Consider the following 24,652-nt stretch of genomic DNA (forward strand, 5'->3'; position numbering starts at 1 on the left):
AAAGAATAAAGAATAAAAGAAAAGAATAAAGTAGGAGGGCTCACATTGTCCAATTTCAAAACTTACTTTAAAACTATGGTAATCAAAAAATATAGGCTGGGTGTGATGGTTCACACCACCTGTAATCCCAGGACTGTGGGAGGCCTAAATGGGAGGACTGCTTGAGCCCAAGAGTTCAAGACCAGACTGGGCAACATGGCAAAATCCTGACCCTATAAGAAAAAAATAAAATAAAATTAGCCAGGCATGGTAGCAAATACCTGTGGTCCCAGCTACTCGGGAGGATGAAAAGCGGAAGGATCACTTGAGCCCAAAAGGTTGAAGCTGTGGTGATTTGTGATCACACCACTGTTCTCCAACATGGGCAACAGAGAGAGACCTCGTCTCAAGGGGAAAAAAAAAAAAATGTATAGCATATGGATAGACAAATAGATGAATGAAATAGAATTGAGAGTCTAGAAAAAACGCCATATATGTGGTCAACTAAATTTTTTTTATTAAAAAAATTTTTAATGGAACACTTTATGAATCTGTATGTCATCCTTGTGTAGGGGCCATGCTAATCTTCTCCGTATCATTCAAATTTCAGTATATGTGCTGCTGAAGCAAGCACAGCATCAACTAATACTTGACAAGTACGCCAAAACCATTCAAGAGGAAGGAGGGGGTCACTTTAACAAATGGTGCTAAGACAACTGGATAACCTAATTCAGAAGAATGAAGTTGCTCTACCTCTACTTCATACCACAAACTAAAATTAACTCAAAATGGATCAAAGACCTAAACATAAGAGCTAAAACTAGAAACACTTCGAAGAAAACACAGGTGTACATATTTATGGTATTAGATTTGATGATGGATTCTTACATATGACACTAAAAGCATGAGCCACAAAAGAAAAAAATAGATAAACTAGACTTCGTCAAACTTAAACATTTTTGTATTAATATATTAAAGGACGTTATCAATGAAGTAAAAAGACAACTGCAGAATGAAAAAAATACTTGCAAATAGTGTATTTGATAAAGGTCTAGTATTGGAAATATACAAATAACTCTTACAACATAACAACAAAAAGACAGTCTAATTTAAAATGGGCAAAGGACTTTGAATAGATATTTCTCCAAATAAATACAAATGGCCAACAAACACATGAGAATGTGCTCAATATTATTAGTTACTAGTGAAATACAAATCAAAACCACAATGAGATACTACTTCACATCCACTAGAATGGCTATAATGAACAAACAAACAAACAAAAACAATGTTGATGAGAATGTGCAGAACTGGAACCCTTCTGTATTGCTGCTGGGAATATAAAATGATATAGCTGCTACAGACAATAATTCTATGATTCCCAAAAAAGTTAAGCACAGAACTACCATATGACCTAGCAATGCCATTCCTAAGTGAAAACAGTTGTTTAAACAAAAATTTATATATGAATATTCTAGCAGCATTATTCTTAATAGTCAAAAAGTGGAAACAACCCAAATATCCACCGATAGATGAATGGATAAACAAAATATGGACTATCCACACAATGAAACATTATTCAACCAAAAACGGCATGTAATCAACATGCTAGAACATAGATGATCTCTGAAAACTTTATGCTAAGTGAAAGAAACTAGATAGAAAAGGCCATGAAGTGTCCAGAATATCCATAGAGAAGTACAGAAGTATCCATATAGAAACAAAACGGTTTAGTGGCTGGGAGGAGGGGGAAATGGTAAGATGCTTTCTTTTTGGTGTGATGAAAATACTATGGACTTTGATAGTGTAGGTAAAGGAATTCAAAAAAATCAATTTTGATCAGAAAGGAATAAATAAGCATGGGAAAAATCATTGATTTTAATAGGTTGTGAAATATTTTCCTATGTATTTTAAATAATCTTTGAATTTATCTGCTCCAAATAGCATGGGTATAGTTAGAGTTCCATTGGGAGTCTACCAATAGAGTGGCAACTTAATTAGTCAGTACCATAAAGATCCTTCTTTAACGTTAACACATTTATATTACCTTGTATGGGTACATACCTGTCTGGCTGATCCACTAGCCTGCCTTACTTTTTCTGCTGCTCCTCCTAAAAGCTGTACAAGCTTCGTCTGCTTTAGAAGTTCTTCTCTAAGTCGTTTTCCTCCTACTGAGAGGAGAGCACCCAAAACGTGTTCGTATCGGGTACTAAAGTGTACATCATGCAGGGCATCTTTGAGAAGCCTAATACAGCAAAATATTTATGTTAGTCACTTCTGAGAACTGGGTGACTCAGTGAATCTCCCTGAAAAATAACAAGTTCAATTTTTTTTTCTGTTTTTTTTTGAGACCAGGTCTGCCTCTGTCAACCAGGCTGGAGTCCAGTGGCGTGATCCTGGCTCACTGCAACCTTCACTTCTCTGGCTCAAGCAACCCTCCGACTTCAGCATCCCAACTAGCTGGGACCACAGGCATACACCACCATGCTTGGCTAATTTTTTGTATTTTTGGTAGAGATGAGGTTTCACCATGTTTCTCAGGCTGGTCTCAAAATACTGAGCTAAAGTGATCCACTAGCTTTGGCCTCCCAAAGTGCTGGGATTATGGGCATGAGCCACCATATCTCAATTTTTGATAACCAGAAATTTATTTTAAGCTATATAAGAAAATGAAAACCCAGGCATTATTATAGAGCTATAAGATACCAAATTTTTGCAATAGAGGGTATATTGAGCTCCTTTAAAATAATGCCTTCAATAAAACATCTGGTATTCACAATAAGTAGTGTGGCATGCCATTTAGACTTACAGAGTATGCCATTTCTATAAATTTTAGGAATGGAAAAACAGTGATTAATAAAATTTAAATCTTACCAATATAAATTGTGTGCTATCTGGATATTTCCCAATGCCCTGGACAGAAGGAAGTGCACTAATGAACTATTCAAGTAAATTTCATATTTCAAAGCCTACACATAAAAGAAAGTAAGAATTACTAGTGGTCAAACCCATACTAAATTGTTCCAACAAAACTATCAAAAGAGAAACTATATAAAGCAAGTATTAGTCTTATTGATGAAAGATGATACTTATAAAAATGAAACAGAAACATGAAATACGCCACATTAATGAAATCAAGCACAAAAGTATAGAATGAGTAACTGTCATTAGCTATGTTGAACTCACCAGTAAAAAAGAATCAAGGAAAAGCTCAAGTCTAGTTTGTTCTAAAAAGTCTGAAAACTAAAAATATAGGTACCTACATACAATATTCAAATGGGGCAGATGACAATAGTGGGAAAAAATTCACACTAAATCCAAATGCAATTTCCATCAATGTTCCCACACTATAAAACTACTTTTAATCTAAACAGAAGGGGGATACCTAGGTAAGTTCCCATCAAAAACTAGAGAGAAAGTGTAAAGAGAGGTTAACTAGTAAACAAAAAAACTCACTTGTACAAACTGTGGAAGAAGATCTGTTAGCTCATCATCACTTATGGCCTCAATCCAGGTCACAGCTAGAGATCTTACTTCCTGATCAGCAAATCTAGAAGAATACCACAAAACCAAGATTTGACAGTGATTTCTTTCCAGTGAAACGGTAGTTCCTGAAAACACAATCTCATTCTGTTCCTGACAAGGAACAGTAAGATATCTCTTTTATTCAAAAGCAATGTGTTTTTTCTTTTTGTAAGATGACAATCTTATTGTGCTATACAGATTCGGTTTAGGGATTATTTAGGAATCTTAAATTTATGAAAATTAATTTTGGCCCACATCATAAAAATACAAATTATTCAAAATTTACAACCTAACCCATTCTTTAGGCTAGTTTTAAATGACATGAAAAGCTTTATTGACAGCTTCAATGCAGAAGATATGTTTGTATAAATATACATTAACACTTTTGGATTATATTGAATTGCTTTCATGTTAAAAGGAAAGGAAATATTTCTGACAACATACTTTACTGGAAAAACTGATAATAAAACAAGAGCAAATAGATGTATTTGACTTACTTTGAATCAAGAAGTTCCAATGCAGTTAGTGGGTACAATGGAGGCCACTGGTGAAGCAATGAGTAAGTTTTGGCAAGATTAGCCCACTTCCAGTTTGGGGTACTTGCTAATATTTTAGGAAGACAATTTGGGTATTTGAAGCAATAATAACGTTTCTCCCATAAAAAAGCTTTATCTTCTTTAGAAAGTCTGCATATATAACAGAATTAAATCACTTCTCAGTGATGGCATAATGATATAATCTCAATGATTAAAAATACAAAGAAGAAATTTATTTATTTGGGACGGCTACTTCTTGACAAAATCATTAATACTAATTTGAAATAGAAAAATACAATGTCCGGCAAATGTCAGAAATTAATGCTAATCTGGGAATGGAAAGAAATGATTCTGTCTTGATAAAAGACACTTAGTTATGAAAAGAAGGATAATTCAGTACAATAAAAATTTATTGAGCTCAACTAGATGCCAGGCACTAGAAATCAGAGTTGAAAACGCAGATCCCACTCTAAGTGACAGCAAGGATTTCATCCATTTTATACCAATGAAATCAAAGGCTATCAAAAAAAATGCTACTATAAAATTTTAGAACATATACAGTACAACCGAGAAATATTCCAAATGAAAAGGACTTGTTTTGAAGATCCTAATTGTTTTATTTAAGCTTAAACTCAAATGTTTATGTGAATGAAATATTTCACTATTTTACCATCCATCCATACATATATATACACATGTACTGAAATTTATTCATTTCATGTGGAGTAATGAAAAAATTCAAATACTACAAAAGGTATATAATGAAATCTCTCTCCTTCCAATTCCCCTCCCAAGAGGCAACCACCTAAGCTTCTATGCCCCTTCAGAGATAGTTTATTCATACAGAGGCACACATGTGGATATATGTAGATTCTCTTCTTTCCTTTATTTTCATGGTAATACACTATATACACAATTTTACTCCTGGCTTTCTTCAGTTAACGTATTTCAAAAATTAGTACATACAGCTATAATCTCATTTTTATTTATTTTTAAATTTTATTTATTTATTTATTTTTTGAGATGGAGTCTTGCTCTATTGCCCAGGCTGGACTGCAGTGGCATGATCTCAGCTCACTGCAACCTCCGCCTCCCAGGTTCAAGCGATTCTCCTGCCTCAGCCTCCTGACTGAGTAGCTGGGATTATAGACCCACGCTACCACGATCAGCTACTTTTGTATTTTTAGTAGAGATGGGGGTTTCACCATGTTGGCCGGGCTGGTCTCTAATTCCCGACCTCGTGATCCATCCATCTCAGCCTCCCAAAGTGCTGGAACTGCAGCCGTGAGCCACTGAGCCCAGCTTGTAATCTCATTTTTAATAGTTGTTACATGGTTTTCTACCAGAAAAATGTACTGTAATTTAATCTGTATTGATGGACATTTCCAGTCAATTTTTCTTTTTTTTGAGATACTGTATTGCTCTGTTGCCCAGGCTGGAACGTGTGATGAGATCATGGCTCACTGCAGCCTTGACCTCCCGGGCTCAAGCAATTATTTCACCTCAGCCTCCCGAGTAGCTGGGACTACAGACACACCCACTGTGCCTGCCTATTTTTATTTTTTTTTTGTAGAGACGGGGTCTCACTATACTGCCAGGCTTGGTCTCAAACTTGTGGGCTCAAGCAATCCTGCCACCTCAGCCTCCCAAAGCGTTGAGATTACAGTAATGAGCCACCATGCCCAGCCTCCAAACAGTTTTTCGATACAAATAAATTCTGCAATGAATATTTCTGTCTCCATAAGCAAATATAAAAGAGTTTATCCTTTTTTGGGAACTGTTCCAGGAACAAAATTTGTATGTGATGAAGTCCAAAGATATAGAGAAGTTTAGTTCCACATGTTAAAAACCTTCATGAATGTAAAAAGAATACTGTGATTTTCATTTAAAAAATTAATCCAAAATTTACAACATATGGCAATGAATTTTAAAAGGTAGTATCAACTAAATAAAAAGATCATTTTTAAGAATATATCAGAAGGATATACACATTATAACTTTGTAGATTTTGCCAAATTGCTCTCCCAAGGAGATGTAGCTTTTTGTAGTTCTGTAAATAGTATAATTTCTATTTTATGTATCCTTATCAACACTTTTAATAAGGTATCTTAATTTTTGCCACTCTGATGTGTGTTAGATATCTTGAATTAATTTATATTTCCTTGATTACTGAAAATTGAACATCTTTTCAGATTGTTTAAAAGCATTGTCTTTCTTTTCTAAATAATTGCTTGTTCATATTTTGTCTCGTCTCCTTGACTACTGAGTTGTTGGTCTTAATCTTGTTAATAAGAAAAAGTTCTTTACAGTTAAATAAAAAGTCTCTTGATATTTACTGTAAATAGAGTTTCTAGTCTATTGTTTGCTTTTTGTTTAAGTAAAAACGTTTGACTTGACAAATTTCTAAACTTTTATGCAGTCATGCAGTCTTTTTATATAATTTTAAAAGCAAGTTAAATATTAGCTGGCCCTCAAGACAAGAAAACTTGTAGATTATTAAAATAAATAAATAAATAAAAATAAAGGAAACAAAGTAAGTTAAATAGAAAACTTTCCACACCAAGAAAGCTGATAAGTCATGAACAGAATCAGGGCATTTAACACAAGCTTTAACTTGACTTTTACATTACAGGAGATACTTAGCTCAAAACAGAATAAACAGAGCATACCCAAGTGATGAGTCTTTATGAAGAATATCAAGAAGTTTCCCTTTTATATCATTCTCTAGTGTTTCTAAGTTATGTTGTTGTATAATGCTTCTGTCAACTTGAGGAGTTGTATAAATAATATCAAATGCAGGAGAAGGAAAATCAACCTTTAAAATTTAACAGAAGTTGATCAAATTAGTCTATACATTTGCCACATTAACTTCTTTCTCTTTAACAGATTTTTCTTAACAATCGGGGTGTATTTACATTGAATATTAAATTAATGCTTCTTGTTGCAATTTATTACCATTGTTGGTAATTCTCAATACACATATATATTTACTGGGATGAGCACAGTACATATTTTACTGCTTCTCAGAAATATTGATAATATAATAGAAGATAGATCCTGAGATTAAAACAAGATCAATTAGGTTTCTTTAACAACCCAAATTACGGTACAGGCACACATATTTTATAAGGAAATGTGAATTTACACCTCTGCACATGTCAAAAAGTACCATTACCTGTAGCACTATTCTTTCCATGACATATCCTTTTTTGGGAACTGTTCCAGGAACAGAATTTGTATGTGACAAAGTCCAAAGATATAGAAGTTTAGTTCCACATGTTAAAAACCTTCATGAATGTAAAAAGAATACTGTGATTTTCATTTTAAAACTTAATTCAAAATTCACAACACATGGTAATGAATTTTAAAAGTTAGTATCAACTAAATAAAGATTATTTTTAAGAATATATCAGAAGGATTCACTCTCCACATTGAAAACAAATTCTATAAATAGGAAGGTTAACAATAGCTTTTGAAGATTTTCTACAAAGAAATACATTTCAAGGTGGTGATCTGGATTACAAAACTGCTTCCTGACTTTAACCATTAGATCAAAAACACATGCCAAACAAAACGAAACAAGCATTTTTTTTTTTTTAAAGACAGGGTCTTGCTGCCACCCAGGCTGGAATGCAGTAGCACAACTATGGCTCAGTGTGGCCTTGACCTCCCTGGGCTTAGGTGATTCTTCCACCTCAGCCTCCCAAGTAGCCAGGACTATAGGCATGTGCCACCACGCTCAGCTAATTCTTGTTGGTTTTTTTGTTTGTTTGTTTGTTTTTTAATAGAGAAGGGGTTTTGCCATGTTGCCCAAGCTGGTCTAGAACTCCTGAGGCTCAAGTGATCCACCTGCTCAGCCCCGCAAAACGTTGAAATTAAAGGTATGGGCTGCCATGCCCAGCCAGAGATGAAAAGTTTTATCTGTTTCCTAGATTAGGAATCAGCCAACTTTCTCTATGCAGAGCCAGAGAGCATACATTTTGAGCTTTGTTGACCATACAGTCTCTGCTGCAAGACTCCAACTCTGCTGTTATAGATGAGAACTTTCATCTGCTTCCTAGACCAGGAGTCAGCCAATTTTTTCTATACAGAGTCAGACAGTAAATATTTTGGGCTTTGTGGACCATATAGTCTCTTGACCATATGAATTGAGTCAAGACTCAATTCTGCTGTTGTAATGCAAATTAGCCATGAACAACACATAAATGAATATGCATGCTATGCTCTAACAAACTGTATTTGTATTTATAAAAACAAGCAATGGGCTCAAGTATGCTGACTCTTGCCCTAGACTACTAATTTATGGCCTACTCAATCAAAACATTCTTTCAAAGATATTGACATATCTTTACACTTAAGAAATTTCTGAAAAATAATATATATAAAAGCAGAAAACTATAAACTTTGTCAAATCTTTGTTCATTTTATTCAAACAGCAAATATCTTTTTTGTTGTTGTTTCTGAGACAGAGTCTCACTCTGTCGCCCAGGCTGGAGTACCGTGGCACAATCTCTCAACTCGCTGCAACCTCTGTCTCCCAGGTTCAAGCAATTCACCTGCTTCAGCCACCTGAGTAGCTAGGATTATAGGCATGCACCACTACGCCTGGTTAATTTTTGTATTTTTAGTAGAAATGGGGTTTCACCATGTTGGCCAGGCTGGTCTTGAACTCCTGACCTCGTGATCAGCCCACCTCAGCTTCCCAGTGCTGGGATTACAGGCCTAAGCCACCGCACCTGGCCCCAAACAGCAAAATATCTTTACCAAAATCAGACTCCGGTTTTAAGATTTTTCTCTGGACAGATAAACAGGCTTTGAATCTTTGATACATTAATCCATCATTTATTTATTTATATTTTTTAGGGACAGGGTCTCCCTCTGTTGCCCAGCTTGGAATGCAGTGGTGTGATCATAGCTCACTGCAGCCTTGAACTCCTGAGCTCAAACAATCCTCCTACCTCCCGAGTCGCTGGAATTACAGGTGTGAGCCACCATACCACGTGGCTCAGAATCACCCTTACCTCCAACTAGACTTAAGACAAATCCTGATCATATTATTTCATCTATAAATACTATTATATATCTCTAAAAAATAAAGTTTCCTGTAATAAGTACAATACCATTATTCCTCCTAAAATAACAGTAATTACTTAAGATCATAAAATATCTAGTCACTATGTAAATTTCCCTGATTGTCCCATAAATGATTTGTTTTTTAACAGTTGGTTTGCTTAAGAAAAGATCCAAGCAAGGTCTAACGCTTGCATTTAGATGTCTTTTTTTCTTTTTTCTTTTTTTTTTTTGAGATGGAGTCTTGCTCTGTCGCCCAGGCTGGAGTGCAGTGGTGCGATAAATTTGGATGTCTTTTTAACCATCTTTTAATTCAGGGTCAGCAAACTCCAACCTGCCTTTACAAAGCTTATTTAAAAGCTAAGTGTAAATAAACAGGACTTTACACCTGGCTTCATAAGTAAACTTTTACCAGACAAAGCCATGCTGATTTGTTTATGTACCGTCTATAGCTCTTTGCATTTGTGATAGAGTCTATATGGTCTGCAAAGCCTAAACTACTTCTATCTGGAACCCTTTAAAGAAAAAGTGTGTTAACTCTTGTTTAGTCTCCTTCTCTTTTTTCTCCGCTTCCTATTTATTTGTTGATGATACCAGGCCTTTTGTTCTGCAGAATTTTCCATATCCTAAATTTTGCTGGTTATACTGTTCTAGTGTCATTTAACATGTCCTCCTGCATTTTCCATAGAGAAGAAGTTAGACCTAGGGGCCTGATTTGATTCAGTTCTAGTTCTTTTGCAAGAATACTTACTATTTTGGAGTTGGTATTGTATACTACTTCTTTTTTTTTGAGATGGAGTCTCTCGCTCTGTAGCCCAGGCTGGAGTGCAGTGGTGTGATCTCGGCTCACTGCAACCTCCGCCTCCCGGGTCCTGGTTCAAGCAATTCTCCTACCTCGGCCCCCCAAGTAGCTGGGATTACAGGCACGATCCACCACGCCCAGCTAATTTTTGTATTTTTTAGTAGAGCCGGGGTTTCATCATGTCGGCCAGTCTGGTCTTGAACTCCTGACCTCGTGATCCACCTACCTCGGCCTCCCAAAGTACTGGGATTACAGGCGTGAGCCACCGTGCCTGGCTTGTATACTACTACTTATTGTAGCAAATAAAAAGATATACATTGTTTGGGTTATCTCTCTCTCTGTGATGTTACTATTGCTCAGTTTAGTTCAAGTGCAATCAGTTTAAGCCATCGATTATGAAGTTGCAGAAAAACTAATGGTTTTAAGAAGGCAACTTCACAGACTGTAAGGGTATAAAACAAAAAAACAGAAGGCACTCATGATCACTGCTTAGATCAATGGTTCTCAATTGGAAGTGATTTTCCTCCCAGCAGACATTTGGTAATTTGCAAACAATTTTGGTTGTAAACTGAGGTGGTACTACTGGCATCTAGTGGGTATAAGCTAGAGATGCCACTAAACATCCTACAATGCACAAAACAATCTCCTACAACAAAAAATAATTTGGCCTGAAATGTCAATACTGCCAAGATTGAGAAACTCTGGCCAAAATCTATGATTTCAGCATGGCTGCAAAATTATAATATCCTAATTCTATCATTCCTTCTGCATCTAATAGCTATAGATTTTCTTTTTTTTTTTTTTCTGAGACGGAGTCCTGCTCTGTCGCCCAGGCTGGAGTACGGTGGTGCAATCTCGGCTGACTGCAATCTCCGCCTCCTGGGTTCAAGTGAATCTCCTGCCTCAGCCTCCCATGTAGCTGGGACTACATGCATGAGCTACCACACCAGGCTAATTTTTTTGTAGTTTTAGTAGAGACAGGGTTTCGCCATATTGGCCAGAGTTGTCTCAAACTCCTGCCTCAGTCTCTCAAAGTTCTAGGATTAGAGGCGTGAGCCACTGTGCCTGGCTAGCTGAAGATTTTCTGTAAAAAACTCTGTCATATCAATTACTGTCAGGCGTGGTGGCTCACGCCTGTAAGCCCAGCATTTGGGAGGCGAAGGCAGGTAGATCACTTGAGGCCAGAATTTCAAACCAACCTGGCCAACATGGTGAAATGATGTCTCTACCAAAAACACAAAAATTAGCCAGACATGGTGGCACACATTTGTAATCTCAGCTACTCTGGAGGCTAAGGCTTGAGAATCATTGGAGTACAGATCATGATACTGTACTCCAGCCCAGGTGACAGAGTGAGACTCTGTCTCAAAAAACAAAAATAAAAAATTATTTGCTAACATTCAGAAATAACTGTAAAGGAAAGACAGGTTAACTGCTTAATTATGTTTATGTACCAGTTTTCAGACTAATGAGTTAAGAACTCATTTGTGCTTGACATGGTAGGTCACGCCTATAATCTGGGATTGGAAGGCGGGAAGATGGATCAGTTGAGGCCAGGAGTTTGAGACTAGCCTGGGCAAAATAGTGAGACCCCGTCTCTATAAAAAAAATAATAATTTTTTGTTAAATACCTCATTTGTTATTAAGGCTGACTGAAATGGCTTTGAGTCATTTGGCTTCAATAACAGTGACCATTAGGTTATATGAAGATTGCACCTTTAACAGAAATTATTTCATGAAGAATTTCAAAACTAGGATTACTAATCATAACACATTATATTAACTCAACTATATTATACACTTTGTTTCTCTACATTAGTATATAATAATGTCTCATTAATAATAATCTCTCATCATCATCTCTCTTAATTTCTGAGTATTCCTTGAATGTGAAATCCTAACATCACCTAGGTCACCTGCACTACTTAGCACCTATTGATTCTCCAAAACTGGAGAAGAGTAGGAACAAAATGGGAAAAGGAAAAATGAAGTTCTTTGATTACTATCAAGGGAACTTAGAAGACTGTGATATTATGTCAATAATATAGCACTTTATATAAACGACAGTCATTGGCTGCTGCTTTTCTCCATGGAACAGTGAGTGGCAAACAAAGCTGTACATACCTATTCAGATATATTCAGACTATAGCAGAATAACTTTGATTTCCTCTGATCTGTGTCTCTGGACTGACCTCCTTTTATCACATTAGAAAAACTGAAGGCTGGGCGCAGTGGCTCAAGCCTGTAATCCCAGCACTTTGGGAGGCCGAGGCGGGTGGATCACGAGGTCAAGAGATCGAGACCATCCTGGTCAACAAGGTGAAACCTCGTCTCTACTAAAAATACAAAAATTAGCTGGGCATGATGGTGCATGCCTGTAGTCCCAGCTACTCGGGAGGCTGAGGCCGGAGAATTTCTTGAACCCAGGAGGCGGAGGTTGCGGTGAGCCGAGATCGTGCCATTGCACTCCAGCCTGGGCAACAACAGCAAAACTCCGTCTCAAAAAAAAAAAAAAAAAAAAAGAAAAATTGAAGCAGCTCATTTACTCATCTATGTTCCTCCCCTCACCTCCTTGTCACCTAGCCAATGCTGATGTGCAGAAGTGTCCACAGTGACTCACCATTACAATTCAGTAATACTTACCGTTTAAAGTCAAAGAGAGGTAAAGAAACTTTGCCCAAGGCTTCTGGCCCCTTTCTCTGCTTATTAGAATCAGGGGAACTTCCACTGCTCTGATTTAAAATTCCAAAAAGAGTAAGGTGAAGAAGTGATTCTAATGGCAATTGTGATATCTGGATGGGAAAAATGATTCTATGGGGAAAAAAATGTATTAATAGAACAAATTAGATTGAATATGAAATTTAACACTTTAATGAGACTGACAATTTTAGGTATTTTGTTTGACCTTTCAAATAATCTTTATTTGGTTTCTTTTTAAGATGGCATTTTTGCTCTGTTGCCCAGGCTGGAGTACAATGGCATGATCTTGGCTCACTGCAATGTCTACCTCCTGGGTTCAAGCGAGTCTTCTGCCTCAGCCTCCCGAGTAACTGGGATTACAGGCACCTGCCACCAAGCCCAGTTAATTTTTGTGTTTTTAGTAGAGATGGGTTTTCATCAAATTGGCCAGGCTGGTGTTGAACTATTGACCTCAGGTGATTCACTCGCCTCAGGCTCCCAAAGAGCTAGCTAGGATTACAGGCATGAGCCACCACACCTGGCCTCAAATAATCTTTAATACTGAGTAACCTTTAGCTAAATGTAAGTCTGGCTAACTTGTCCTACTAAAATTTTTAAATAAATTTTATTAACAGAATAAAATTTCAAAATATGACATTTCTTTCTTTAAAGACTTGCAAATGCCTTTGAGATTTGTAGTGTGAATTTTCAGGCAAAATAATATTAGTCATTTTTATTTCCCTTTGGAAAAACTAGATGAATGTTTATGAGCATTTCTGTTTTGGGATGTAAGAATGCATACAAACAGACATATATAATAAATATATACACTAACAACTTTCCTTCCCCCTTCCTTTCCTCCTTCCCTTCCCTCCCATGTAAAAACAAAACAAAACAAAAAGTGTATATACCAACAGACATGTTTACTAATGCATTATTTTTTTAAGTCTAAAAGAACACTTGAATTCAACAGTAGTCACTGTGAAACAGCAAATGTTGAAAATAGAGTGACACTTTCTGCTTATATGAACTTTTATATTATTTGATCGCTTTCACATATGTATTATTTTATAATATAAAAGATAATAAAACCACAGGAAAACATTTAATAGATGTGGAACAAATAGTAAAAAGTTCCACAACTGCCTATCTGCCTAAATAATAAGTTCCCTTAGTTTAAAAACATTAGGCCAAGGGCATGGTGGCTCACACCTGTAATCACAGCACTTTGGGAGTCCGAGGCCGGTGTATCACCCCTAAGTCCAGAGTTCAAGACCAGCCTGGCCAACATGAAGAAACCCTGTCTCTACAAAAAAATTGGCCAGGCATGGTGGTGCATGCCTGCAATCTCAGTTACTTGGGAGGCTGAGGCAGGAGAATTGGCTGAACCCAGGAAGTGGAGATTACGGTGGGCTGAGATCACACCACTGCACTCCAGCCTGGGTGACAGAGTGAGACTCCAACTCAAAAAAATAAAATAAAATAACCACTATTTTAAAAATATGAATAGTACAAAATATCATCTTGTACATGGATTTAAGATAACTTTTTGGTTAAGTGTTGATTAATAGAAGAGCCAGAATTGTTATATAGTGTTACAGAATAAATACTAAAGTAAGCAGTACTATAAAATACCATCTTTTTATAACTTTTGTTCCTTTCTGTAACTATAAATGTATATCTTTAACTTGACAAAGTCTAAAAAGAATTAATGGTATGTTTTTGCAATTTAATACTATGACAGCTTAAAAGGGTCTTTTATTTGTTTTTTTGAGACAGAGTTTCGCTCTTACTGCCCAGGCTGGAGTGCAATGGCACAATCTCAGCTCACCGCAATTTCTGCCTCCCGGGTTCAAGCAATTCTCCTGCCTCAGCCTCCCAAGTAGCTGGGACTACAGGCACCCACCAGCACACCGGCTAATTTTGTATTTTTAGTAGAGACGGGGCTTCTCCATGTTGGCCAGGTTGGTCTCGAAGTCCCAGCCTCAGGTGGTCCACCCTCCTCAGCCTCCCAGTGCTGGGAATACAGGTGTGAGCCACCACACCCAGCATATTTCAAATTTTTTAATGAGAATTTCAGTCTGTTCTATAAAATCATATCTAGAAGAGATCTTAAGACATAAGTAAGAACTTAATGAATTTCAATGAAAATGGTAATAAAATTAAAGCTAGGATGCATACATTGGAAAAAGTAAAGAACAGGGCACACTGAAATAATAAAAAGCCAGAAATTTCACTTACAGTTCATCCCATTTAATAAGATAGAAGAAATTCTTGTAAGTGCCAACTTTCTTTGACTGAATAGGTTTAAAAAGATCCTTTCCATTGTGAGACAGCGAACATATCAAGTAGTATTTTTCATAACTGAGAAAAGAAAGTTTAACTTGATTTCTATCTTGATAATACAAATTAGTTAACTAATACAAGTACAGTAGCAGTTCTTCCTCCAAAGAGACTAATATCTGGAATAATCTGGTCACCTTTCATTTGAATTTTTAGAAATCCATCTGAAATTTAACCATTGCAAATTCTATGAAAATAGAAAAGAGGTTTGGCAAAGGTGATAAAAAGGGAAATGTATGTTCCTAGGTCCCAGTTTAAAGCATGGTCATAACACCAGCTGGATAATTTACTTCAGTTTTGTGCTCAGTTAGTTACTAGCTTCAGATTTTAGTTTAATGACACTGAATAATGTATTCGTTCATTTTTGGGTTCTTTGCTAAACTACTGAAATAGAGTCAGCTAAGCATATTAATAGTATATGTGCCTGACTCGCACAGAGCCGATCTTCCTAGTCTCTCAGGAGTCTTCAGTTTATGGGGACAGATGATATTGTATTCTTTCATTAGACTGCAGTGACTCAGCCACTAATTGTGAAGTACACAGCTGGTTGGATAGTCATGTAGTCTTGTAAAGTAGTAGTCTTAGATTCAAAAAAGTTGTATTCTACTTAATCTAACTTACCACTAGCCTTACATGTTAACCACTTTGTTTACATATACAATTTATTTATCATCCTGAATTTATTTCAAATCAAATTGCATTGGTTCACATAATACCCAAGCTGACTATTTGGTTATTTTTCTCAGCTTTATTCCATTTTCCCCTATTCAGCATTTTATTAATTTACTCTCCGTCTTTTTTCATTTATTTATTTTTTCTTCTGCCCCATTGTAACTGAGATATTAAGCAGCCTTTACTCTCCATCTTTATCATTGCTTTCTGTATTGTCTTCAACTGGGTAGTTGTTCACCTCATTAGTGTCCCTACATATATCTGTGTGTGTCTACGTACAAACATGTGTGTGTATGTGCCTATGGAAAATGTGGAGATTTTTATCCCTGTAATGAAATAACTTCTGATACCACCAGTAGAGTATCCATTTAAATGCGAGTTCCAGGAGGGTACAGGTTTTTTGCTACCTTATACTACTGAATCCCCAGTACTAAGAACAATGCCCATGATGGTACTCAATAAATACTAACTGAATAAATTAAAACACCACTTTCAAGTCACTAAATTATTATATTTTAATCTAAAGCCCAATTTAAGCATAACTTATGTTTGATATTTCTTCACTAGACTTTTAAAAATAGCATTAAGCTATTATAAAACGATTTCACTATAATCCCAGCACTTTGTGAGGCCAAGGTGGGCAGATCACTTGATGTCAGGAGTTTGAGACCAGCCTGGCCAACAAGGTGAAATCTTGTCTCTACTAAAAATTCAAAACTTAGCCCGGCATGTTGGTGCGTGCCTGTAATCCCAGCTACTGGAGGGGGGAGCTGAGGCACGAGAATCACTTGAACCCTGGAAGTAGAGGTTGCAGTGAGCTGAGATCGCGCCACTGCACTCCATCCTGAGCAATAACACAAGACTCTGTCTCAAAAAAAAGAACAAATAAACAGCAGTCTTAAATTGCCTAATTTATTAACTGACATTTTCTCTGTTTTTCTGCTGTATTTTCCTGCTTTTTTTGCATGTAAGAGTGATACTTTTTTTACTAGAAGAGTTTCAAACACCTCTGTAATTTTTATGACAACCACAAAGGTATCTGCTGCTTTTTTTTTTTATCAGTCATTTAAACATTAAGATAACAGTGGTCGCTGACATTTTACAAGACAGAATAGTTTCTAGATAAAGCTGCACATATTTTCTTTTCTTTTCTCTTTTTTTAAAAACAGGAACATCAGTAAAGGGGATGCACATATTTTCTTTTATGCTATTTTTCTTTTTTTGAGACAGGGTCTTGCTCTGTCACCCGGGCTAAAGTGCAGTGGCATGATCATAGCTCACTGCAGTCTTGATCTCCTAGCTTGAGCAACCCTCCCACCTCAGCCATCTGAGTAGCTGGGACTACAGGGGCATACAACCACTGGCTAATTTTTGTTTGTTTGTTTTTTTGAGATGGAGTTTCACTCTTGATGCCCAGGCTGGAGTGCAACAGTGCCATCTTGGCTCACAGCAACCTCCACCTCCCAGGTTCAAGCAATTCTCCTGCCTCAGCCTCCCAAGTAGTTGGAATTACAGGCAGGGGCCACCAGGCCCGGATAATTTTGTATTTTTAGTAGAGATGGGGTTTCTCCATGTTGGTCAGGCTGGTCTCAAACTCCTGACCTCAGGTGATCTGCCCGCCTTGGTCTCCTAAAGTGCCGGGATTACAGGTGTAAGCCACTGTGCCTGGCCAACTAATTTTTTTAAAAATTATTTTTAGTAGAGATAAGGTTGCCCAGGCTGGTCTCCAACTCCTGGGCTCGAGCAATCCTCCCACCATAGCCTCACAAAGCACTGGGATTACAGATGCAAGCCACCATGCCCAGCTGCTTAAACAGTTACTTACTTTGATACCCAGTTACTTGAAATTCCATGAGCAGCAAAAATAGTAAACTGGAGCTGTTCTGTTGTAGCCCATGCTTCCTTGACACTCCTGCTACTTGGGGCACAGTCTGTAGGACTCCTACCAGAATTTGCATGGAGTCTGAGAAGGTCATAAACTGCTGCAGTTAATTGGTCCATGCTTACTTGAACAGGATTTTCAGGATTCAGTGAGCCTAGATATATATATATTTTTTTTTAAAGTTAATATATTCTCTGAAAAAGCGATGATTATTGCTAAAATTTAAAGATTTAAACACATACCCCTAGTTGAACTCTTGCTAGTGTCGTCTCCTTCAGACAAAGAAGTCACCTACACATGCACACAGACAATAGTCAAAAAATTGACTATGACATAACATAAAATGTCATATACTATGTCAAAGAAACTCTTTCCAGGGGAAACCTCCCAAGTAACTACAGAATTAATAAAACAATAAATAAATAATGCAAAAAGAAAGGGTAAACCACAAATCAAGGTTATTTTTGGTATTAAGATAATCAGAATAAAAATTACTGAAAAATATCACAGAAACACAATAAAATCTCCTTTGCCAATAGTAATTTGAAATCTAGAAGTACAGTATTTTTTTTTCCATTAGTTGTTCTAAAACAACATGATAAGAATATCCTTAAAGAAAAAAATCTAGAACTCTATTTATTACCATTTGGTGACTCAAAAAAGTGCTTATAATTATCTAAACTGACTCCCCTCCCATCTACTGTCTGCTCCTTTATCCAACAAATGGGTAAAATAAATAGAAGCCTCAGACAAAATTAGGTCCATGGTAGTTGATTACATCCAAGTAATTTCATATATACATATAAATATATATATATTTTAGTTTCTAAAAAGAAGCACACAAGAAAGTAGAAAAAAAGAAACCCTATCTCTATATACCAAATGGATAGGATCTCTCTGAGAATGCATGTATCTTCTAGATATCAAGGGGCACACCACCAACATGATTTTTCTATCCTTGATATTTATTGTGGCTTGTGAGAACCACCCCTTCTTTCATCCTTGCAATTAAAGACTTAAACATCCCCATGAAGCAAGTTAATTAAATCCCCTTGGAAATACCATGAGGGACAGCTTTTATTAAAAGTAACAGTATAACCTAAAGGAAAGGCCCCTAACCTGGCGGCTTCTAAAGCATTACAGCTGAAGCCCTTGATCTTTTCAATAGGGAGAGTATTACCCAAAGTAGAACTTCCCCTACTGGTAATCAGAACACTTCCACCCCAAGGGAGAAGTAATAGCTATTACCTTTCAGGTCCTCCAAGTTCAGTATCTAGCCTTAAACCCCAAACCAACTCATTTATGCCAGAGGTCTTCCTCTACACAAAGGGGTCACAGTTTGACATCCATCTGTTGAATATCAGCGCTCATAAAGCTCTTCCAAGGCAGCCCAACTTCTTACCAAGGAATCCCCACATAACCAAGTAAGTGATTCAACCCAAAAGTAAAAGCCAAAGTTAAAATGACAATATTTTGTCTAGCAGAAAGCAAAAACCTCTTGTTTAAGTACATATTTGCACGTAATAAAATGCTAGTTATCAAAAATACTCACATCAGTAGTTTTATTCCTGGGAAGATTAACTGCCCTCTTTAGCTTCTTAACTGATTCTGTAATGGCAAGAGTCTCAACACCATCTAAAGCACTACAGATTTTTCTTACAGCTTTAATTACTTGATCTACTGCTCGGTGCTGGTTCTTTAAAAATAAAAAACAAAATAAAAATAAGTAGGTGAAATTTTAAGGACCAATTCCAGAGACTAAGTCAGAAACCAGATATTTTAGATAGCCCTAACAGATACCCTCTACTCTTTTGTAATGAAAAAGAAAAGAAATAAGAGCTTTTCAATTGTACAGTTTATTTTGAAGTGGGAAAGGCAAGGCCTGGTTAATTTTCACTTTGTCTGACACAATTATTCATTTGCAAATTGCCATTAATTTCATATTAGAATCAGAAGTAGAAGCATAAATTAGTTAACAAATCACTAAAACCAGAGCTACTTTTTCTTATCCTCATTTAGAAATAATTTCCACATTAAAAATAACCCTTCTCTTCCTCCTGCAAAAGTCTGGTATCAAAAACCAAGTTCTTCAGAGGTTGGTCACATATTAATAACACTGGGCAACATTTACCTGAGAAGTACATAGCTCATTAAGAACATTCTTATATAATGTATGAATTCATAAAACATGTACACCAAACTTTTATGCCAAGTACTGTTAGAATGGGCTGAAACTCAGTACTATACCACCACTTAAAAATTTAAATTTTTCCACCCTTAAGCCTTGGCTACTATAAACCTTCACCTTCAAGCTTAAATGAAACCACCTAATTTTCTTAAATACCCAATTACCCTGCAGTCCTCGGGGCCTGTTTTCTAGCTCCCCATTTTTGCTTACTTGACTTTATTTCCTGCTTCCTTATATTTTACCTTGATGCAAAAACCTTTCCAATTTTGAAGGTCATGCCATTCTCCTATATTACTTTACATTACTCCTTTTTTTCTTTTTGAGACAGAATCTCATTCTGTTGCTCAGGCTGGAGTGTAGTGGTATGATCTTGGCTCACTGCAACCTCTGCCTCCCAGGTTCAAGAGATTCTCCTGCCTCCACCTCCTGACTAGCTGAGATTATAGGGATCTGCTACCACGCCTGGCTAATTTTGATATTTTTTGTAGAGACAGAGTTTCACTGTGTTGGCCAGGCTGGTCTGGAACTCCTGAACTCAGGTGAAACGCCCACCTCAGCCTCCCAAAGTGCCGGGATGACAGGCGTGAGCCACTGTGCCTGGCCTACATTACTCTTTAAGTGCCAGTTATCAATTTATTGTCTATCAGTTCCAAATCCACCCTTCCTCTGCTCTCCTTTCTGACACTAGAGCTAAACTCTATAAACATTTCTCTTTGCCAAGCTAGCGCATTGTTAGGTTTTGTCAATTGAACACACAGAAAGGACAATTCAAGGAAAGAGCATTAGGAAGATACTTTCCATTTGGGTTCCAGCTCTCTCATTTTTTTTAAGTCTTAACTTTTACTACTCAAAAAAAGCTTCAGTTTTCATTTAGCTTTCTGACTCTGTGCTTGTGCCTTCAACATTTCCGCAATGATTTTCTGCTCCTTGAAAAGGAAAGCACACTTGATCCTGTCACCAACACATTTAGCACACATAGAAAAACCACAGGCCCTGCTGACATGTTTGTTTTGGACAATCTCATAAGAACTTTAGGTCTCGCAGCACGAGCCTGTCAAAGTCTACCTGGATATACACCACAAGCAGATTTTGATGCTTTCCCAACCTTATTGGTACAAAGGTAAACAATTCAATTACCAGGGGTTCAGGACAGCCTAGTTTTGTTAGAGGCTATGTTGTGGGAAAGCCTATGAGGGTATGCCAAATGCCTCAGAAGAGGAAAAACAGCCAGCCTTCTGTGTGTGTGTGTGTGTGTTTTTTTTTTTTCAATTCAGTGTGAGAGCTCAGTAGTCCTCAAAGACTACCTATCCTTGGCTGCGTCCTCAGGCTATGTTCTGCCTGACAGCTCTGGCTAAAGTTCTCCAGCAGGTTTCTTTGCTACAGGCAACTATGTATTCCTGTGATAGCCATACTCTCTTCAAAAAGGCTAAATTTCAGTCAAAGGTTGGGGGACAGACCTTATCATAAGTCCTTAGAGTGGTTCATTATCCTTTCTTCCTCATCCTAGAGGTGACACCTGCTTTTATGCACCTGCTAACTCTGGACCCTTTAGAGTAGGACTGGCAAACTTTTCCTTTAAAAGGCCAGTTAGTAAATATTTTAGGCTTTGTGGGCCATACAGTCTCTGGCCCCAATTCAACCCTTCCATTAAAGTGTGAACACAGACACATTTGGTCATATAAACAAATGACCAAATGACTGTCACTATGGTCCAATGAAACTGCAAAAACAAAGAGCAGGCCAGATTTGGTGTGTGAGCCATTGTATGCCAATTCCTGCCTTAGAATCCTCTTTTATCCCTTGTAGCAATTAATTATCTTTTACTAATAATTATTTAAATTTCTCTCTTTTTTTTTTTTTTTGAGACAGAGTCTCACTCTGTCACTCAGGCTGGAGTGCAGTGGCGTGATCTTGGCTCACTGCAACCTCCACCTCCTGGGTTCAAGCGACTCTCCTGCCTCAGTCTCCTGAGTAGCTGGGATTACAGGTATGTGCCACCACATCCAGCTAATTTTTATATTTTTATTAGAGACAAGGTTTGCTATGTTGGGCTGGTCTCGAACCCCTGACCTCAGGTGATCCGCCTGCCTCGGCCTCCTAAAGTGCTAGGATTATAGGCATGAGCCACCGAGGCCGGTCTAAATTTCTCTTTTCAAATAACTGGTACAGTTTCTGTCTCCTGACTGGCCCACACTGATACATCTCACTACTGACATGGTCATTTCCCCCACTGCATGCCATATTTTGGCACTGGATATTCATCTAACTTTCTACCCTACATTCTGTAATAAAAGCCTCAGTTACAAAATATACATGTGGAAAATTCACCATCTATTCAACTCCAAACTTTACCCTATTGGAACCTTAACCACAATATCATATCTGATTTCAACCCCCTTTGCTTCCAGTCCTCACACCCTCATTCCTACTAAACTCTCTTCTGTCTTCCCTACCTCATTCCGACTAAACTCTTATCTGCTTCTTCTACCACACAGCTGAGCACTTTTAGGAAAATCTTACAGATTCAACAGTCCTCAATTTCAGCAGGAATTTCCATGGCACCCAAAATTCCTTTAATCTGCCCTTGGTCAGCTCTCCTTCCCATTCCCTAGAGGATATTAAACCAAACCATTATTACTTGCCTCAAAAGCCCTACTGCCATCCTAACTTCATTTTAGCAAAATGAATTAACATCTTATCTTCAGAAAACTAAAGGCCAGGAATAACCAAAAATTCTGCAACTTCCTAGCTGGGCATAGTGGTATGTGCCTGCAATCCTAGCTACTTGAAGAGCAGAGGTGGGAGGATCTCTTGAGCCCAGGAGTTTGAAGTCAGCCTGGGCAAGACAGTGAGACCTCTGTTTCTTTAAAAAAGATAAAATAAATACAAATTAAAAAAAAAAAAAACTTCTGCAACTTCTTGATCGCCCCCTAAAATCCATCCAAAAGAAATTAAAACGTATATCCACAGGCTTATACATGAATTTTTATAACAGCATTATTCATGATAACCCAAAACTATAAAGTTTAAGTCCAAATGTTAATCATTTGGCAAAGAAACAAAATGTGAGGTAGCCTGGAATAGTATTTGGCAAGAAAAAAGAGAACTACAGATACCTACTACAACATAGATGAACCTCAAAAACAGTATGGTATGTGAAAGAAACCAGATGTAAAACCCTACATACAGGTATTGATCGACTTACGACCTATGCAACTTACGACCATTCGACTTTACGACCACAATCGCTAGCCACGACTGCTCCGCGTCTGGCAGCGCGAACGTTGCCCAGCTGGGCGTACGACAGTGCGGACCAGTTTCCGGCAGCACTACCATCTCCGCGTGCATATAGCCTACTCAACTTACGACCAAATCGTTTATGACTGGTCTGTCGGAACCAATTGTGGTCGTAAGTCGAGCACTAGCTGTAGTGTATGATTCCAGGTACATGAAATGTCTAGAAAGGGCAAAGCTATAGAAATAGGAACCAGATTAGTAGTTGTTTGGGGCTGGCACTGAGAGTGAGGACGGACTGCAAATCAGTGCAAGGAAACTTATCTGGGAGTGATGAGAATGTGCTAAAACTGGACTGTAGTGATAACTGTACGACTCTCTGCATTGGCTAAAAATCACTGAATTGTGTGCATATAATGGGTATATTTTATGATATATAAATTGTATCTCAGTAAAGCTACAAAAATAAAGGGGGAGTGGAATAAGTATAAGGGAGTTACTTTTTTAGATAAGATGGTGGGAGTGAAGAACTCTCTGGTGACATTTGGGCACTGACCTTAAAAAAGTGTAAGGTGAGCCACGCAAATGTCTCAGGGAAAAGCATTAGAGGGAACAACATGCACAAGGGTCCCCAGTGGGGACCATACCTGGCAGATAATCAAACAGAAAAAAAAGCAAGGAAAGGGGTAAGAAGCCAGATCAGAGAGATAGTGAGTCATACTGTGCAGAATCTTGAAGCTACAATGAGAGCTTTGAATTCTACTAAGTAAGACAGTAAACAGGATTCTCAGCGAAGGACTGATATGATCTAACATTTTTTAAAGGATTTACAAACTTTATCTTTTCAAAGCCCCACCTTCTGGCTCTGATTTTCTCTTATTTTGCTTTCTGCTCTTTTCTTCTTCTTCTTTTTTTTTTTTTTTTTAAGACAGGTCTCATTCACCCACACTGGACTGCAGTGGCATGATCTCAGCTCACTGCAACCTCTGCCTCCCAGTTTCAAGCAACTCTCCTACCTTGGCCTCTGGAGTAGCTGGGATTACAGGTACACACCACCATACCCAGCTAGTTTTCTTATTTTCTTTTTTAAATTTTATTTGCCAACTTACTGAGCATAGTTTTCTTAATTTTTAAAATAAAGCTTTTTACTTTTTAATAATTTTAAATTTATAGAAAGTTATAAAAATAATACAAAGTTCCCACATAATGTTGGAAAACTAGGCTAAATAAATCTTACATAAACCATGTTACATTTGTCAAAGCTAAGACATTAACCTGGTATATTACTATTAAATAAATTTCAAACATTATTCATATTTCGCCAGTTTTTCCACTGAGGTTTTTATCTTCCAGGATATAATTCAGGATGTCATACTGCATGTAGTGACTTATTTTCAAAAGATCATTTTGGTTGCCTATGGAAGATATACTGTAGAAGGTAGGGGTAGTCAGGCATGGTGGCTCATGCCTGTAATCCCAGCACTTTGGGAGGCTTAGGCAGATGGATCACGAGGTCAAGAGTTCAAGACCAGCCTTGCCAAGATGGTGAAACCCTGTCTCTGCTAAAACTACAAAAATTAGCCAGGCATGGTGGTGGGCACCTGTAATCCCACCTACGCGGGAAGCTGAGGCAGAGAACTGCTTGAACTTGGGAGGTGGAGGGTGCAGTGAGCCGAGATTGCACCACTACACTCCAGCCGGGGCGACAGAGAGAGAGAGACTGCCTCACAAAAAAAAAAAAA

The 24,652-nt window shown here is 37.5% G+C and overlaps 1 protein-coding gene and 1 non-coding gene across 2 annotated transcripts in view; both read right to left on the reverse strand.

Moving 5' to 3' along the window:
• Window positions 1–24,652, reverse strand: part of PIK3C2A (phosphatidylinositol-4-phosphate 3-kinase catalytic subunit type 2 alpha) — a 121,097-nt gene that overhangs the window by 32,106 nt on the left and 64,339 nt on the right. The window contains exons 9-19 of the mRNA XM_032240851.1: window positions 19,041–19,184; window positions 17,731–17,779; window positions 17,432–17,642; window positions 14,833–14,955; window positions 12,556–12,723; window positions 7,216–7,327; window positions 6,710–6,855; window positions 4,002–4,190; window positions 3,436–3,529; window positions 2,854–2,948; window positions 2,044–2,224 (exon numbers count right to left, since the gene is read on the reverse strand). Of these exons, the coding sequence (XP_032096742.1) occupies window positions 2,044–2,224; window positions 2,854–2,948; window positions 3,436–3,529; window positions 4,002–4,190; window positions 6,710–6,855; window positions 7,216–7,327; window positions 12,556–12,723; window positions 14,833–14,955; window positions 17,432–17,642; window positions 17,731–17,779; window positions 19,041–19,184 (1,512 nt within the window). The remainder of the gene's footprint in view (window positions 1–2,043; window positions 2,225–2,853; window positions 2,949–3,435; window positions 3,530–4,001; window positions 4,191–6,709; window positions 6,856–7,215; window positions 7,328–12,555; window positions 12,724–14,832; window positions 14,956–17,431; window positions 17,643–17,730; window positions 17,780–19,040; window positions 19,185–24,652) is intronic.
• On the reverse strand, window positions 502–613 carry LOC116525379. The gene has a single exon (XR_004257664.1). It is a non-coding gene; the product is annotated as a U6 spliceosomal RNA (small nuclear RNA).

Source organism: Sapajus apella, unplaced genomic scaffold (assembly GCF_009761245.1).
Source record: "Sapajus apella isolate SASKATOON/1434 unplaced genomic scaffold, GSC_monkey_1.0 scaffold47, whole genome shotgun sequence".
In the NCBI taxonomy this organism is placed as follows: Eukaryota; Metazoa; Chordata; class Mammalia; order Primates; family Cebidae; genus Sapajus; species Sapajus apella.